We start from the raw sequence: 17,585 nt of genomic DNA, 5'->3' as shown, positions 1-17,585 counted from the left end.
TCAAATAATATAAAACCACAAAAACACGATAACAGGAATGGAGACAACACGAATGTTTGGAAGCTGGAGAGAGAATGGATGAGAAGTAACTGACCTAGTAGATCTGAGACAAACCTCAAGAGAGAAGAGGTGAAATTGGATGAAGAAACCAGTTATATCACAGAACCTTCAAAGGGCTCAGGAATTGGCAAAACTATGTATCTCTGGAAAGGGGGATGAAATGTAAGGCACCTAAAATAAAGCAAACTGAGTGAAAGATATTTAAGAAGCAGTAAAATCCCTAGATCTCCTCCCCAACTCTGATCTAGGTGACCGCCTCTCTCCTACCCTGGCAGAAGTCTAGAAGTTTATTCTCTAGACAATTGAAACGTTATCTGGCCTGGGAGATGACAGTCCCAGCTGAGTCCTGGGTACCATATGGAAAACAAGGAGACTAAGTGACCATATTAATAATAAATGCTTCCAGAAACAAACACCCACATATACAGTCAATTGATTTGACAAAGGTGCCAAGACAATTCAATGGGGAAAGGATGGTCTCTGCACCAAATGGTGCTGGGATAATTGGATATTTACATGCAAAAGAATAAATTTGGCCCCCCTACTTCATACCATACATAAAAATCAACTCAAAATGGACCACAGACCTAAATATAAGAGCTAAAACTATAAAGCTCTTAGAAGAAAATATGGGGGGTGGGGAGGATCAACTGGCCTTGGCAACTTAGTGGATGTACAGGAATAAAGCAGAAACAGACTCAGATTTAGCCTGATTGGCTGAGAAAACAGAAAATAAGTATAGATACTTTCAGGACACCTAAGTAAAATGCTTGCTTCCTTCTGGGAGTCTGGAGGTTTGGTGCTTGCTAGACAGAGCCTGCCCACATAGGTAGCTCCCAATAAAACCCTGGGCCTCAGGGCTCTGACGGGCTTCCCTGGCAGATATCTCATACATGTCACGATTAGCTGCTGGAAGAAGTAAGTGCATCCTGTGTGACTCCACTGGGAGCGGGCTCTTGGGAGCCTGGTCTCCTCAGACGTCACCCCATGCGCCTCTTCCCTCTGATGCTCTTGCTCTGTGTCCTCTGACTGGAGGAGGTTGCAGCCGTGAGCACAACCATAATGCTGAATCCTGTGAGTCCTCCAGGCAAATCACTGACACCGGGGGTGGTCTTGGGACCCCTGATACAGGCATACACAATGAGAATAAATCAATCTGCCTTTATACCATAAAGTTAAACAAGATTTTCAAAATTCTGTTGGACAAGTAAGTTCCAAATGCTTACGACAGTGTGTACATACAACCTGGAGGTTCCCAAACTGGCAGGGCAACAGACTCATATGGGGAGTCTTCCAGGCCCACCTCACACTTACTGAATCAAAAGTTCTGCCAATGGGATCTGGGCCTTTATTTCTTTTTTTTTTTTTAAATACATAAATGTATTTATTTATTTATTTATCTACTTTTGGCTGTGTTGGGTCTTTGCTGCCGCGCGTGGGCTTCTCTAGTTGCGGCGAGCAGGGGCTACTCTTCGTTGTGGTGCATGGGCTTCTCATTGCGGTGGCTTCTCTTGTTGCGGAGCATGGGCTCTAGGCACACGGGCTTCAGCAGTTGTGGCACGTGGGCTCAGTAGTTGCAGCGCATGGGCCTAGTTGCTCCATGGCATGTGGGATCTTCATGGACCAGGGCTCGAACCCATGTCTTCTGCATAGGTAGGCGGACTCTTAACCACTGCACCACCAGGGAAGCCTGTGGGCCTTTATTTCTTAGACAACCTGACTTCATGACCTGCAATTTTGGGAGAGCAGAACTTTCCCAGCCTCCTGCCTCAGCAGCTGCTAATGGGCATGAATCACACCAAATCAGCAGCCTGTCCTTCTCTTCCAACCCACAGGCTGCTGGATCTGTTCCTGGTTGCTGGAGCCCACAGACAGAAGGTTCACTGTGCCACCATTCTATATCCAGGATATACACAAAAACATTTTTGAGAAGGACATTTTTAACATCTTATTAACTTTAAAAATGCATGTAAAAGTGCTTTGTAGACAATAAAGCACTTCACAAAGGCAATATACTATTAGGCTTAAAGGGCAGGCATGTGTGCCATAAAACACAGTAACATCTTAGATGTCATGCTTCTAGCACAGAGTTATACCTCCCTGCTAGCTCTCTACCTTCCTCTAATTATAAGCTCATGAAAAGGCTACAAACACATTTTTAATTTTGGTTTCAGGTTTCAGTTTTGTTGCTCTTGAAATGTAAACATCATTTCCATGTTAACAAGAAACAACTTCATCCTGGAAAATATCACAGACCCATCACATCAGAATATCAAAACTCACCTTATTACATTATTGGAAGGGAATCCTTTCCTTCTGAGTCCCTTCCCTTTACCATATACACACATACCCCGCCTCAATACACAGAGCCTATTCAACGTATTTACTTCACCTTCCCTAAAGTTCAGGTCAGGAAATCTTAGAACTCAAAAGGATCTTCAAAATTCTGTTGTACAGGTAAGTTCTGAATGCTTCCGACAGTGGGTACATGTAATTTGGAGGTTCCCAAACCTGGCAGGGCAACAGAGTCATATGGGCAGTTTTCCAGGCCCATTCCAAACTTACTGAATCAAAAGTTCTGCCATTGAGGCCTGGGCCTTTATTTCTTACGACTTTCTGAAGCACATAAGCCTGACGGAACCCCACAAAGGCTCTAGATTTGGAGTGAACAAGTATATCAGAAGGCAGGAATAAGAAGAGGATTTGTGGAATGATCTTTAGAAACTGAAGGGTAAAGAAGGAGAATCCTTAATTTTGACATTAGGAATAGTTCTCCTTGAGTGGCACAAGGATGGGGGCATTGGAACCAAGAAGAAGAAAATATAATCTAGTATATACCGCTTGGCTCTGCAGTGGATAATATCTGAAAAATCTAAAATAATAAACATCATTAAATGGTGTCCAACTTTATAACCAATGTATAAACAAAGTATAAAGTCTTAACTATATTTAGATGAAAGTACACAAATATTATCAACATTGACAACATAAAAGTACAGCTGAGGGCTTCCCTGGTGGCGCAGTGGTTAGGAATCCACCTGCCAATGCAGGGGACACGGGTTTGATGCCTGGTCTGGAAAGATCCCACATGCCGCGGAGCAACTAAGCCCGTGTGCCACAACTACTGAGCCTGCACTTTAGAGCCCGCGAGCCACAACGACTGAGCCCACGTGCCACAACTACTGAAGCCTGTGCGCCTAGAGCCCATGCTCCACAACAAGAGAAGCCACCGCAATGAGAAGCCCGCACACCACAACGAAGAGTAGCCCCCGCTTGCTGCAACTAGAGAAAGCCCACGCGCAGCAACGAAGACCCAACACAGCCCCCCCCCAAAAAAAAGTACAGCTGAAAAAGCTGGAAGGTAGGACAGACGGAGAAAAGGGAGGGGGTGCTAATACCCTCATCTTACAAGAAGGGAGGTCCAGAGACATGGTTTAAAGTTGATCATACAAGGAAATAGAGACTTAAGTATATCATTTAAAGTCACAATGGTAGCCAATAAAAGAAATAAAATCAGAAATCAATAATAGCAAGTTGGAAAGTACAGAGGCAAAGTAACTTGCTCAGACTTAGCTAGCTAGTTAGAAAGTTCTGAAGTCGTGTCTGAGCACGGGCCCTCCGCACTCCAGGCCTGTGCTTTTTCCAGTGTATAGCTGTGCCAAGCACATGCCAGGGGGTGACCCACCCAAGGCTACACACTTAGTTAGTGGCAGAGCCAGAAAAAGAAACTAATTCTCCAGACTGAAAATTATTTGGAAAACTTATTACTAAAACTTCCAGAAAAGACCATGGTGAAAATTTCTCATTCTTCCTTCTCTCATTCATTCACTCTCATTCATTCATTTCTGCTCATTCTTTTAATATGTATTTCTTAAAAAGAACCCTTTAGGACTTCCCTGGTGGCACAGTGGATAATACTCAGTGGTCCCAGTGCAGGGGGCCAGGTTCAATCCCTGGTCAGGGAACTAGATCCCACACGCACGCCACAGCTAAGGAGCCCATGTGCCACAACTAAGGAGCCTGCAAGCCACAACTAAGGAGCCCACCTGCTGCAACGAAGACCTGGTGCAACCAAAATAAATAAATAAATAAGTAAATATTTAAAAAAGAAAAAAAAAGAACGCTTCTACTTAGACAAACTTCCTCACCTATATCAATGTTAAGCCTATTCTCCAACTCTACACCATATGATAAAGGAAGTTCTCTTTCCTGGAGGCACCTATGAAGACTTCAACCCACCAGCCACTTTGTCTTTTAAGACCTGACAGAAGGATCAAGACATCAACACTGAAGATACAAAGCAAGTCTGCCTGCCCATCTCTTAGTCTAGAGACTAGACCATTTGCTTCCTGGGGACAGGCCATTGTCAGAGCACAGAGGCACGCAGCTGCTGCTCCAGGACATGCTGTGGGAGGCAACGTGTAACGGGCATGGAGAGCACTGCTCTGCTTGAGACCATCCAGTGCATGGGCCATGGTGTGGATTGATAAAACCATTACCACTCAAGTGACTGCCACTTTGTAACTTCATAAAAATGTTTGAAATATTCAACAGAAATGACAACTTCTGTGAAAATAAAGGGTAAGCTCCGGAAAATGGAGTTGGGAAGCCACAATGGGGAGCTCTCACACACATACCACTAGACACTGGTGCAGATCCCAACAGGAAGAGACGTACGGTGTATCCCCGGAGGAAGTTAACACCACTCTACTGTCACCAGCAGCAGGAAGAACGATCTCCTCCTTGCCTGACAACAATTCAGCCAATGTAAAGCCGCCATACTTCAAACTCCCAGGTTCCTCCAATAGACTTTTTGTTGACAGCAGCCCCTCCCAACTTCCCCTTCTCTGAAAAAGAGTTTCCTCTTGCTTTAGAGGACTGGGATGTGGCTGTCCAGAGCTGCGGGTCCTGAATTGCAATTCTTCACTGTTCCCAAATAAACTTGTTTTGCTGGTAAAATAATTGGCTGTTTTATTGTTTTCGGTTAGCACTACCCCAAAATTAATTCTTTAAAAATAAATTATAACCCCAATTCATTAGTACCTATAAAAAGCAATTAAAAATTTTCAATTTAGTTCACTATTACTTACCCCATTTTCAGTGCGTTTTTCTCCAGGTACATTTATTACATTTCTCTGAGTTCTTTGCTCTTGGATCTGACGGCCACCTAGAGAAATGAAGGCCAAACTTACTAAAAGACATAGTAGAAAAATGATATTTTATCATTTCTTCACTTATTCAAATATTTATTGAACACAAGTATAAAATACCAGGCTGGACAACTCAAAAATTAGTATAGTTGAAAAAATGTCTTATAATCAACCTGTATACATAAAGTTGTTTAAATGAAAATTTTTTCTAATATTCTACTTCAGAATTTTGAAACTGCTTTATATCAAAAAGTTTCGAACACTTAGAAAACAGTCAAGATGGTAAATTTTACGATATGTGTGTGTGTGCGTGTATATATATATATATATATATATATTTTTAGAATTAACTTTTAATTTTATTTCTCTTTTTCTTGACCCCATCAATTTTATTCTAAAGTTCTTTCTAATTTCTAAGAGATTCATATTCCAATGCCACGTTATCTTGTTCAGGATCACAAAAAAACATGGGAATCTTACAATTTGTTTTACAAAATAGCAAAACTCTTGAACTGAATTAGCGCAAATACATGTGTGATCAATGTCATTCACAAACTTAGATACCGAAGCTTATTAAGCCTTCTTTTAAAAGGAACAATATTTGAAGAATTCCTAAAGAAAACAGAGATGAAATTTCATGTCATCATACACAACAGGAACCCAAAGATGGTACACACCAGGTTCCCCCAACTCGCCCGGGCCCTCACTGCTTAGAAGGCTGACTGCTCCCTTTTCAAACTCAGAAAGAAGGATCAGCCTCCCTTCCTGCCCCACAGGAGAAGCTGCTGGACGTGGCCCTGGAAGGAGCCTGGCTGCTGCTCTGGTTCAGGCCCCCTCTTCCTCATCGCTCACACCCTCTGCACACAGGGATGGGAAGGACCTGGGATCCAATCTATCGATCCTGAGCAGATGCTCCAGGACCTTCCACTTGCTGGTCTCTGCGTGGGCCCGGGGACCCTACAGGAACTCGTAGCGGGTGGGGTTGCTGTGCGGCACCTGCCAGTACTCCAGGTAGCCCTCCTGCACCCACACTTTGGTGAGGAGCTCCCTGGGCTCCCCATAGATGCAGTGCTGCTTCCCTGCATACACCCCCATGACGCTCAGTGCTTCCCAGACCTCCTCCTCAGTCATGCTCCAGGAGGATCATGGCCAGAAGCATCACCAGAAGGCCAACCTTGGGCATGCTCTGCCCATCGGTCAGCATGGCATCCTAGGTGAGGCCCAGGGTGGGGACCAGGACATAGGCGTGCTTGCTGGGGTCCACCTCCTTCACATCCACGCCAAAGACCAGCTGCATGTACTCGCAGGCTTGGCTGAAGACCACAGAGAAGTGGTCCCGATGGTCTTTGAGGACCATATTCAGCATTTCCGCCTTGGTGGTCGGCTCCTTGGCGCGATACTTGAGGAGCAGGAACCCCACCAGCTCAGCCATCATCACATTAAGTGCCTCCTGGGATAAGGACTCGGCCTGGGTTGGGGGGAGTACGGACTGGGGAGGAGGAGGACAAGGGGGATGCAGCCTCCTCCCCCACAGCCCCGAACAGCTGCGCCTCCACTGGGACCTGGGCCAGGACTGGGTCCTGAAGGTCTGCCTCAGGCTGGTGGAGCTCACTCATCTTGACAGGGGCCTGATGGCTGGGGTCAGGCCACTGACAGGAGTGTGGGCAGGGGTGATAGGTGGGGACCACGGGCAGGTCTCCTTCTGAGGGGTGCTCTTGGGACTCACAGGGACGCACCTCCTGGGCGGCCTGTCCCCTTCCAACCTCACCTTGACTCCTGCCACTGCCTGGGCCTCCCCCCCTGCTCTGTGACCTGAGGACATGGTCGTCAGACCTGGGCCTTCGCCTTCCGGTTCCTGGAGCCCTCTTGGGTCCCGGATGAAATTCTGGCTGGAACAGGCTACCTCCTGGTCAGCTCTGAGCCTCCAACCAGTTGCACCCGGTGCAGAGAGTGACTCTGCGCCCCAGACTGGAGGCTGGGTGGGAGCTGCAGTGCCCCTGACCGCAGCAGAGGGTCCAAGAAGAAGCACACCTTCCAGTGGTGTCTCTTTGCCCACAGCCAGACTTCAGAATTTCTTCTCCGTTATGTATATTTTACCACAATTAATTTTTATTAAAAATTATAGCTTGGACTTCCCTGGTGGCGCAGTGGTTACAAATCCGGCTGCCAATGCAGGGGACACGGGTTCGAGCCCTGCTCTGGGAAGATCCCACATGCGGCGGAGCAACTAAGCCCGTGTGCCACAGCTACTGAGCCTGCGCTCTAGAGCTCGCGAGCCCCAACTACTGAGCCCGCGTGCCACAACTACTGAAGCCCGTGTGCCTAGAGCCCATGCTCCGCAACAAGAGAAGCCACTGCAATGAGAAAACTGCACTGCAACGAAGAGTAGCCCCCGCTCGCCGCAACTAGAGAAAGCCCACACACAGCAACGAAGACCCAACGCAGCCAAAAATAAATAAATAAATTTATATTTAAAAAAAAATCTTGGGCTCCCCTGGTGGCACAGTGGTTGGGAGTCCGCCTGCCCATGCAGGGGACATGGGTTCATGTCCCGGTCCGGGAAGATCCCACATGCCGCGGAGCGGCTGGGCCCGTCAGCCACGGCCACTGAGCCTGCGTGTCCCGAGCCTGTGCTCCGCAACGGGAGGAGGCCACAACAGTGAGAGGCCCGCGTAACACACACACACACACACACACACACACAAAATTACTCTTTTTATGTGTAAAGCAAAGCTACTAGGTACATAAACAGATATACAGTACATTTGATAGGGGGAAGACAGAGGCAAGTAAGAATACAATATCCAGTAAAGGGCCCTTAGGGAGGTGATAATGAAAAATGAGATTAAATAAATGGGAATGACAGAGTATGCAACCACACACAGTCGCATAATATACAATAGCCATTTCATCACAGCTATTATATTTCCTATTAGCAGAAATTACGCATACACACATCCTAGACTATAGCATCTATCAGTTTACAGGGTAAATTAAATTCTTAGTTATTAGTATTTTTAAGAAATAAGGTACTCGGGTTAATTTAATATTCTATCATTGCTGCATCTTGCAAACAGCAAGCCAACAAATTAGAATACTATAAAACACACAACACTGAAATTATATCAAGTGTCACTTAATCTCTGATGGTAAAGAAGAAACTTGATAATCTTGCATTCTGGAGTCAGAAAATAATAATAAGAGCTGACATTTAGTGACCACTTTGCCAGGACACCTTATTAACTGCCACCACAACCCAATGTACCCTGCACATAAGGAAACAGAGGCCCAGGGATGTGAAGTCACTTGCCCAAGGTCCAAATTGAGTAAACAGCAGGGCCAGTGCTGAACCCAGGAGGCCTCGCTCCAAACTCCATCACACCAGCCCCCAGATTCTAGCTTACACTCTGCACATGACCTGCACCGAGTTACTTTACACATTAAGCTTCTGTTCCCCCAGGTATACGAGGTGATTGAAGGAAATGTCCTCCACACTCTCCTCTAGCTTCCACATAGAGAATTCCTACTCTTTTAAGTCAGGATTGTCCTTTACTTCTTGTTATATCTTATAGTTCTACAGGCAATAAATACTCAAATGTAACTCCTTTTAAACAATATATATTGGTGACAACTGGCTTGTCCTCAGCTCTGTGGGGAGTAGAGAGGAAACATGAGTCTTGGATCTTTACCTCTGGCTGCTCAGAATATAAGCTGGAGGAGAAGTTCAGTGAACAGAAATAAAACGGAACACAGCACCCAATGAGAGCTGTGCTACCTGCTACCTTTCTTCTTGAGCTCTGAGAGAGGCAGAACATGCAGAAGCACAGGCAGAGGAAAGGGGCAGAGGGTGGAGCGTCACAGCTGGAGGAAGATGGAATTCTGAGTTAGGGCATGACAGGGAATGAATATGTAACAAAGAATACGGTGGAAGAGAGAAAGAAGACACAGTGAGGTTGAGGAGATGGGCAGGGTCCCATTGCAAATGCCATCAAAGCTAAGCTGAGGAGTATTAAATAGGGAAGCAGGGACTTTGCTGAAAGTTGTGAAAAGTGATGAGAGTAGTGTGATGAATTTGGTTCTTCCAATCCTGACCAACGCTCTGTACCAGCCTGGGTCGAGAAAGGTGTACTCCCTGGCACCACTCCCCTTGGAGCCTCCTTCATCCTGGTCCCCTGCATTCAATGCAGAAGCTCTGTACTCTCCCCTCCAGGTCCGACTCCCTCTTCAAGGCCCTAGTCTCGAGCCCCATCCCCCTGGGACGCATTGTCTCCTTAACCTCACACAGCTCAGCATCAGGCTCTTCCACTGTCTCAGGTGTACTTGCCACATCAGCACAACGAGACTGAGCAGCATCCGGTGTGACAATGAAGGTCAACTGGAAGGTCAGTGCTGTCCCCTTGTGACTCTAGACAGTTCTCTCAAGTATCCCTAATGCTTCCAGACTTTACAGAGTGAGAACAATATAAGATCTTCCCCCCATTTCACCATCCTGAGACAGTAAGGGTTATGTGCATATATTATAATGATTAAAGTAAAATATAAAACTTTAAATTTAACTATAGAGTATAAATATTTGGGGCACTCAGGTAAAGAGTTAAAGTAAGTTCTTAGCACTAGAACAGCGCTTTAACTGCCAGCCAGTCTAATCCTGCTCAGGAGGAGTCCGTCCAGAGAGGCAGGGCCCTTTTCTAAGGTAGAAATGGATGAAGAGCTAGGCCTGGAGCCTTGGTCTCCTGACTCCAGATGACCAGAACCCAGTGGAATAAAAACCAGAAGTAATGATGCATGGTGAAAAACAGCATGATATTTACAGCTATGGGAAGATGATTTTAAAGCAGACAGTAGCTCATCCTAGGGGCAAAATATCCTTTAATTAAAAATACAGGGACTTCCTTGGTGGTCCAGGGGTAAAGAATCCACCTTCTCATGCAGGGGACGCAGGTTTGATCCCTGGTCAAGGAACTAAGATCCCACATGCCACAGGGCAACTAAGCCCACGCACCACAACTACTGAGCTTGCGCGCCTCAACGAGAGAGCCCACATGCCACAAACTACAGAGCCCATGTGCCCTGGAGCCTGTGCACCACAACCAGAGACAGAAAAACCTGCATACCACTAGAGAGAAGCCTGCGCGCTACAACAAGGAACACCCGCGCTGCAACAAAGACCTGAAGCAGCCAAATAAATAAATAGGTATTCAAAAAAAATACAACTAGGGAATTCCCTGGAGGTCCAGTGCTTAAGACTCTGTGCTTCCAATGCAGAAGACGTGGGTTCAATCCCTGGTCGGGGAACTCAGATCCCACAAGCCATGTGGCTCGGCAAAAAAATAAATAAAGAGGGATAACTTGTAATAAAAGAATCTTCTTTTTACAAAAGGATGTCCTTTCATTTTTTTTTTAAATACCAGAAGTAATCCATAATCACCATTAAATAACAAAGGTTTCTTTCTTAACTGTACAGTGTATATACTTTCCAAAAAAAAAAAAGATTCCCTTATTTTAAATTTTAATTCAGGGCTTCCCTGGTGGCGCAGTGGTTGAGAATCCGCCTGCCGATGCAGGGGACACGGGTTCGTGCCCCGGTCCGGGAAGATCCCACATGCCGTGGAGCGGCTGGGCCTGTGAGCCATGGCTGCTGAGCCTGCGCGTCCGGAGCCTGTGCTCCGCAACGGGAGAGGCCACAACAGAGAGAGGCCCGCGTAGCACCAAAAAAAAAAAAAAAAAAAATTTAATTCAAAAATGAGTAGTTTATGGGAAATTGGGATTGACATATACACACTGCTATATATAAAACAGATAACTAATAAGGATCTACTGTACAGCACAGGGAACTCTACTCAGTACTCTGTAATGGCCTATTTGAGAAAAGAATCTAAAAGAGTGGATACATGTATATGTATAATAGATTCATTTTGCTGTATACCTGAAACTAATACAACATTGTAAATGTACTATACTCCAATAAAATTTTTTTTTTAAAGTAGTATATTCCTATTGTTCAAAACTCAAAAGGAAACAGGCTTCTCTGGTGGTGCAGTGGTTGAGAATCCGCCTGCCAATGCAGGGGACACAGGTTCGAGCCCTGGTCCAGGAAGATCCCACATGCCACAAAGCAACTAGGCCCGTGCACCACGACTACTAAGCCTGCGCTCTACAGCTCACAAGCCACAACTACTGAGCCTAAGCACCACAACTACTGAAGCCCGTGTGCCTGGAGTCCGTGCTCTGCAACAAGAGAAGTCACCTCAGTGAGAAGCCTGTACACCACAACGAAGACCCACGCAGCCAAAAATAAATAAATAAAATAAATTTTTTAAAAAAATTCAAAAGGAACCAAAAGATATAAATGACCAATTTTCCCTCCCTCCTTCCCCTACCCAGCAGCCTTCCCCACAGGTTAGCCATGTTACCAGTTTCTTACTTATCGTTCCAAAGACATTTCATACACACAAGCCAACACAGAATACGTCATTACTCCTTCATCTCTGTTACACAGGAGGTAGTATGTGTGTACACTGCTTATTCAAGTGACAAGTGCAGGAAGTGGTTTGGGACAGGGCACAGAGCAGATGTACTCCGGTTTCTTCAGCCGACGCCCCCTGGAAGCATTGAAGGCTGCTCCTACCAGCAGTGCCCATGAGTTACACTATGTATATGTCATTTTGTATGTGTGCAGACACAGATTTAGGATAAATTCTCAAAAGTGAGATTGCTGGGTGAAAGGTTTCATGCTTTTGTAAGCTTAATAGATACCACTAAATTGCCCTCTACAGAAGCTGCTGACAATGTGGAAGACTGCCCGTTCCTCAGCGTTCTTGCCAACACTGTGTTATTAAATGTTCTAATCTTGGCCACATGACAAGTGAAATACAGTATCTCAGTGTTTTTCCTACATTTTTTTATTAGGAGTAAGGCTGAACTTCTTTTTTTTTTTTTTTTCCCGATACACGGGCCTCTCACTGTTGTGGTCTCTCCCGTTGTGGAGCACAGGCTCCAGATGCGCAGGCCCAGCGGCCGTGGCTCACGGGCCCAGCCGCTCCGCGGCACGTGGGATCTTCCTGGACCGGGGCACAAACCCGTGTCCCCTGCATCGGCAGGCGGACTCTCAACCACTGCACCACCAGGGAAGCCCTGAACTTCTTTTCATATATTTCTGGGTCATGAATATTTCCTTTTCTGTGAACTGCAGGTCTGTATATATATTTTTTTACTGTTTTTTTTTCTTATCATTTTATGTAAAGGAAATTAGCCCTTTGCAATATGAGCTATAAATGCTGTTTCCCAGTTTATAATTTGTCTTTTGACCTTGCTTTAATGTGGTTATTGCCATGCAAAGAAGTTTTTTTTTGTTTTTTTAATTTTAATAATTCGGTTTGTCTTTTCTATTATGGTTTAGAGTTAGTTACCCCAGGCTGTGGCAGTGAAAGGCCGGAATCCTAACCACTAGGCCACCAGAGAACTCCCCACTTAGGTCTTGTTCTTGTTTGTCTGTTTTTTCTTTCTCCCTCCATATACATATATGTGTATATATACACATATATATACTATATAAATATATATATATTTCCCAGAATTTTTATGATCCTTTCATGGTTTCATTTATTCTTAAAATCTAGAGATTTCATCCATGTTATATTTATCAAAAGCAATCCCTTTCAACAGCAGGTCCCCTTACATGTTTCAGTGCATTACATGACTGACTTAGGATCCTGAGGAGGAGGCTGAAAGTGTGAAATAATCATAAACTGTAATAACAGAGGTCAAAAAACCCCATGAGATACCAACTCTCCCTCTCACCACTTGTAAGTGAAGGGGGTAAAATCATGTGAATAATTTAATATTTATTCCTGTTAATTCTTAAATTAATTTTAATTAATTTAATGTTTAAATTAACTTTTATGGCAAAAATTAGCAAATAGGGGAAAAAGCACTTATCTACCTTGTTCACTGCTCTCGGTTGGGGAATCTTCATGTCGAAGAAAAAATTTCACTTCTTCCCTTCGTGGACCCCACTTCTGAAGATGTTCATACATCATATAATCAAAGGGTATGGGACGTTCTAGGGAAAAAACAAACAAACAAAAAATCTTACTTTTCCCAGACACAAACAAAATGACTCCTACCAAAAGTAAAAAATGAATAAAAATCATTTAAAATAAATGTACACATATATATTAGAATTCAAGGATATTACAAGCACTGAATTTTAACTTTAATGAAATGAAAGCAAGACCATGAAGGGGAAATAATTTAGGTAACTTATAAACACAAAGAAGTAAACATAAAAGCAATTTTGCAACATTAAATGGGGAACAGTGAAAAAAATGTCCTTTAATATATTTATCATGAAGCAGTATGCCTCCCACTCTTTCAAAGAAACACATTAACAAATTGGCCGAATCTAGTTATTTATTAAAATGTTACAGGTGGCAATCAGATGTACAAAGGCTTGACAACGGCACTTGCTGGTAATACTACAGCTAGCCCACACAAACACTTGTATGTGAATGTTCACAGCAGCAATATGCATAGTAGCCAAAAAGTGGAAACAACCCAAATGTCCATTAACTGATGAAAGGATAAATAAACTGTTGTATATCATACAATGGATATTTGCAGCCAAAAAAAGAAATTAAGTATTGATACATGCTACAACGTGGATGAATCCTGAAAACATGCTAAGAGAAAAAAGCTAGATCAAAAAGTCACACATTAAAAATAAATAAATGATTTTTTTAAAAAGTCACATAATTATATGATACAATTTATATGAGATGCCTAAAAAAGTCAAATACATAGAGCCAGAAAGTAATACAGTGGTTGCCAGGGGCTGGGGGAGGAAGGAATGGGGAGGTACAGAGTTTGGAGATAGCTGCACAACACTGAGAACGTCCTAAAAACCACCAAGTTGTACACTAAAATGGGGATTTTTATGCTATGTGAAGTTTATCTCAATTAAAAGGGAAGAAAAAGGAAATCCTGAAATGTTCCCACTGTTGCTTGTGCTTGAAAGCGAGAAAGGATATCAGCAAGTTCCAAGGCTCACAGAAAACGGCCTGGCGTGGGAGAGGAGCAGGACAAAATTGAACAGTGGTTTGGCTCCTTTCAACACAAGCGTGTGGCTGGGTGACAGACTCCTCCTGCTCAGTCTGAGAACCTGACATTGAGTCAAGAGAAGGAGCTGTGCAAGCTGCAGCCTCGTCATACATTCAAGGTGTGATTTATTGTTCAGTCCTAGATAAGTGCCAGACTTCCGTAAGGAAGAAAACCCCACCATTCATAGAAATGCAGCACACATTGTGCTGCTGCTGTTTCATCTTCCTACATGTGCAGGCAAGCCTTGCCTATTCAACAAACATCAAGGGCAAGGACATAAATCATCTCATCTCAGTTGAAAATGAAATCTGTGTGTGCTTAGTTCAACTCTGAACTGAGTATTTGTACAGCGAAAAGCAAGCACAAATTGAACACTAAAGAAGTAATATTCCATATTTTTAGTTTTGAAAGTAACACTTTTTATGGATATAGGCCTATAAAAAAGATTTTTAAGAACCTGTATATTATAGTTTTATAGCTGTGAGGCCCATGTTTAAGCCTAATAGTGTCCCTTGGTTTTATATAAAATTGTGTCTTAGGCCATATTTTTATTCATATTGCTTTGGCTTACAAATTTTTTTCACATTAATTGAAATCAGTTTACAATCTTCACTTAAACCTACCAAGTCTGAGCATAACTTTATAAAGTAAAAACTCCAATTTTGCCTTAAAGCCAGTTATTGAAAAAAAATTTGTTTCCCTTTATAAATAAAAAAATTTTAAAGACTAACTTCAAGAAAAGCAAGCTAGGGCTTCCCTGGTGGCGCGGTAGTTGAGAGTCCGCCTGCCGATGTAGGGGACGCGAGTTCGTGCCCCGGTCCGGGAGGATCCCGCATGCCGCGGAGCGGCTGGGCCCGTGAGCCATGGCCGCTGAGCCTGTGCTCCGCAATGGGAGACGCCACAACAGTGAGAGGCCAGCATACCGCAAAAAAAAAAAAAAAAAAAAAAAGCAAAGCAAGCTAAGCTTCACTACCTTTTTTAAATAAGAAGGGTTAACTAAAATGTTATTTCTGTTTTAAAGTGAAAACAAAACTACCCCACATGTATCATGTAGAATTAACAGCATACTATACCTCATTAGCATTTTATGTAATGAAGAAATCTATGATAAGACTTTCAGCCATTCTTGGATAATGCAAAAAGAAAATCAAGTAGGAAATTTCACAAAAAGAAAAACTGAAGGTCCTACCTACACTCCTGATTTGCATTAAAGCTGACATCCTCTGTGAGAAAGGGAACCACAAAAAGATCAGGATAATAAGCTGGCCAAGTTAACAGACTATTATGGGCTGGGTTGTGTTCCTTCACACACAAATTCATATGCTGAAATCCTAACCCCTAGTACCTCAGAATGTGACTTTATTTGAAGACAGGATCTTTAAAGAGGTAATAAATTAAAATGAGGTCATAAGGGTGGGCCCTAATCCAAATGACTGGTGTCCCTTTAAGAAGAGATTAGGACACAGACACACACAGACGGAAGGCCATGCAAGGACACAGGGAGAAGACTGCTGTCTACAAGCCAAGGAGAGAGGCCTCAGGAGAAACCAACCTTGTTGACACCTTGATCTCAGACCTCTAGCCTCCAGAATTGTGAAAAGATAAATTTCTCTTATTTAAGCCACCCAGTTTGTGTTATTTTGTTATGGCAGCCTGAGCAAACTAATACACAGATCCACAGAGAAATACTCTCTTCTCAAAAGCACTGACAATTATACTGGAGTATCGTATTTCTGAATACTGATGACATGAGTATACCATGTGTTACGGATGCAGTAATTTTTATGCAAAGCGTTCTCCAAAATCTGAAAATTACCTTAAGGGTTCCTCTGGGGTAAAAAAGACTGAGAAAGGCTGTGCTTTTTCGCCTTCCTTTGAATCTCATCCACCACCATCTCTTCAAGACCTCGCTTTGCCGCTCCAATTTACTCAATGATTTAAGTGTTTACTCAGGGCCTATTATGAGAAACAGGCTGGGCACTGGGGGTAATGATGGTGAACAAGCAAGTTCCTGCCTTCAGGAATTTTAGTCCAATAAGAGAGAGAGAGATGAAAGCTACTATATTATGTTTTGATAAATACAATGACAGTACTGGAGCAAAGGGGAGGGACTCTTTAACGCACTCTGAGATTCAAGGAAGGGATGAGAGGCAAAGGTGCGTGGGTGCTAGGGACTCCTCTAGACAGTGGGAGCAGTGGCTGTGACCCTCTGTGCTTTGAGGAGGTAGGCCTCATTCCTGATGAGGCTAGGCCACAGGTTCTGATTTCAGATGGCCCTGGAGCCAAGGACTGCACCAGCTGAGTGACTCAAGCGGCCAGGGACCACTGGGGCTCTCCCAGACTAATATAAGGGGCAGATAAGGAATAAGAAGTGACAGCAAGCCACAAAAAGCAAGAGTGCTAAGAGGCTAGAGAAGAGCAAACAATGATGGAATGAGCAGGCTCTAACATTAGTCTTCTAAAAACTGCAATTACTTAACACCCCTCTTCCTGTAGCTGATATCAGACTGATAACTGAGGACCTGGCCTCTTACTTCTACTTTAGTAAAGAGTCCACCATTTATCAAAGTCAAGTTTCTCTCAACGTGTCCTTAAAGTTTTTACTCTGAATTTGAAGGATAACATTAAAAGCATAAGACTTTGGAAGAAAATATTTACAAATCATACACCTAATAAGGGACTTGTATCTATAATATATAAAGAACTCTTACTGGGGATGTAATGTACAGCATGGTGACCAGAGTTAATAATACATACTGCAGGGACTTCCCTGGTGCAGTGGTTAAGAATCTGCCTGCCAATGCAGGGGACATGGGTTCGATTCCTGGTCCAGGAAGATCCTACATGCTGCGGAGCAACAACTACTGAGCCTGTGCTCTAGAACCTGTGAGCTACAACTACTGAGCCCATGTGCCACAACTACTGAAGCCCGCGCGCCTACAGCCCATGTTCTACAACAAGAGAAGCCCCTGCAAAAGAAGCCCACGCACCACAATGAAGAGTAGCCCCCACTCGCTGCAACTAGAGAAAGCCTGTGCACAGCAACAAAGACCCAATGCCACCAAAAGTAAATTAATTATAAAAAAAACCATACTGCATATTTGAAGTTGCTAAGAGAGTAGAACTTAAAAGTTCTCACCACAAGAAAAAATATTCTGTAACTGTGTGCAGTAATGGATGCTAACTAGACTTACTGTGGTGATCATTTCACAATATATACAAATACCAAATAATTATGTAGTACATTTCAAACTAATAAAATGTTTTATGTCAATT

General features: G+C 43.6%; 1 protein-coding gene and 1 pseudogene across 4 annotated transcripts in view; both read right to left on the bottom strand.

Moving 5' to 3' along the window:
- Positions 1-17,585, bottom strand: part of PPP1R13B (protein phosphatase 1 regulatory subunit 13B) — an 88,862-nt gene that overhangs the window by 35,176 nt on the left and 36,101 nt on the right. For all 4 annotated transcript variants that reach the window (XM_059058197.2, XM_067027680.1, XM_067027682.1 and 1 more), the window contains exons 3-4: positions 13,153-13,272; positions 5,151-5,227 (exon numbers count right to left, since the gene is read on the bottom strand). In XM_059058197.2, the coding sequence (XP_058914180.1) occupies positions 5,151-5,227; positions 13,153-13,272 (197 nt within the window). The remainder of the gene's footprint in view (positions 1-5,150; positions 5,228-13,152; positions 13,273-17,585) is intronic.
- On the bottom strand, positions 6,036-6,826 carry LOC131753215 (melanoma-associated antigen 9-like; annotated as a pseudogene).

The sequence above is a fragment of the Kogia breviceps genome, chromosome 3 (genome assembly GCF_026419965.1).
Source record: "Kogia breviceps isolate mKogBre1 chromosome 3, mKogBre1 haplotype 1, whole genome shotgun sequence".
Classification (NCBI taxonomy): domain Eukaryota; kingdom Metazoa; phylum Chordata; class Mammalia; order Artiodactyla; family Physeteridae; genus Kogia; species Kogia breviceps.
This window is presented reverse-complemented; position numbering and strand designations above follow the sequence as displayed.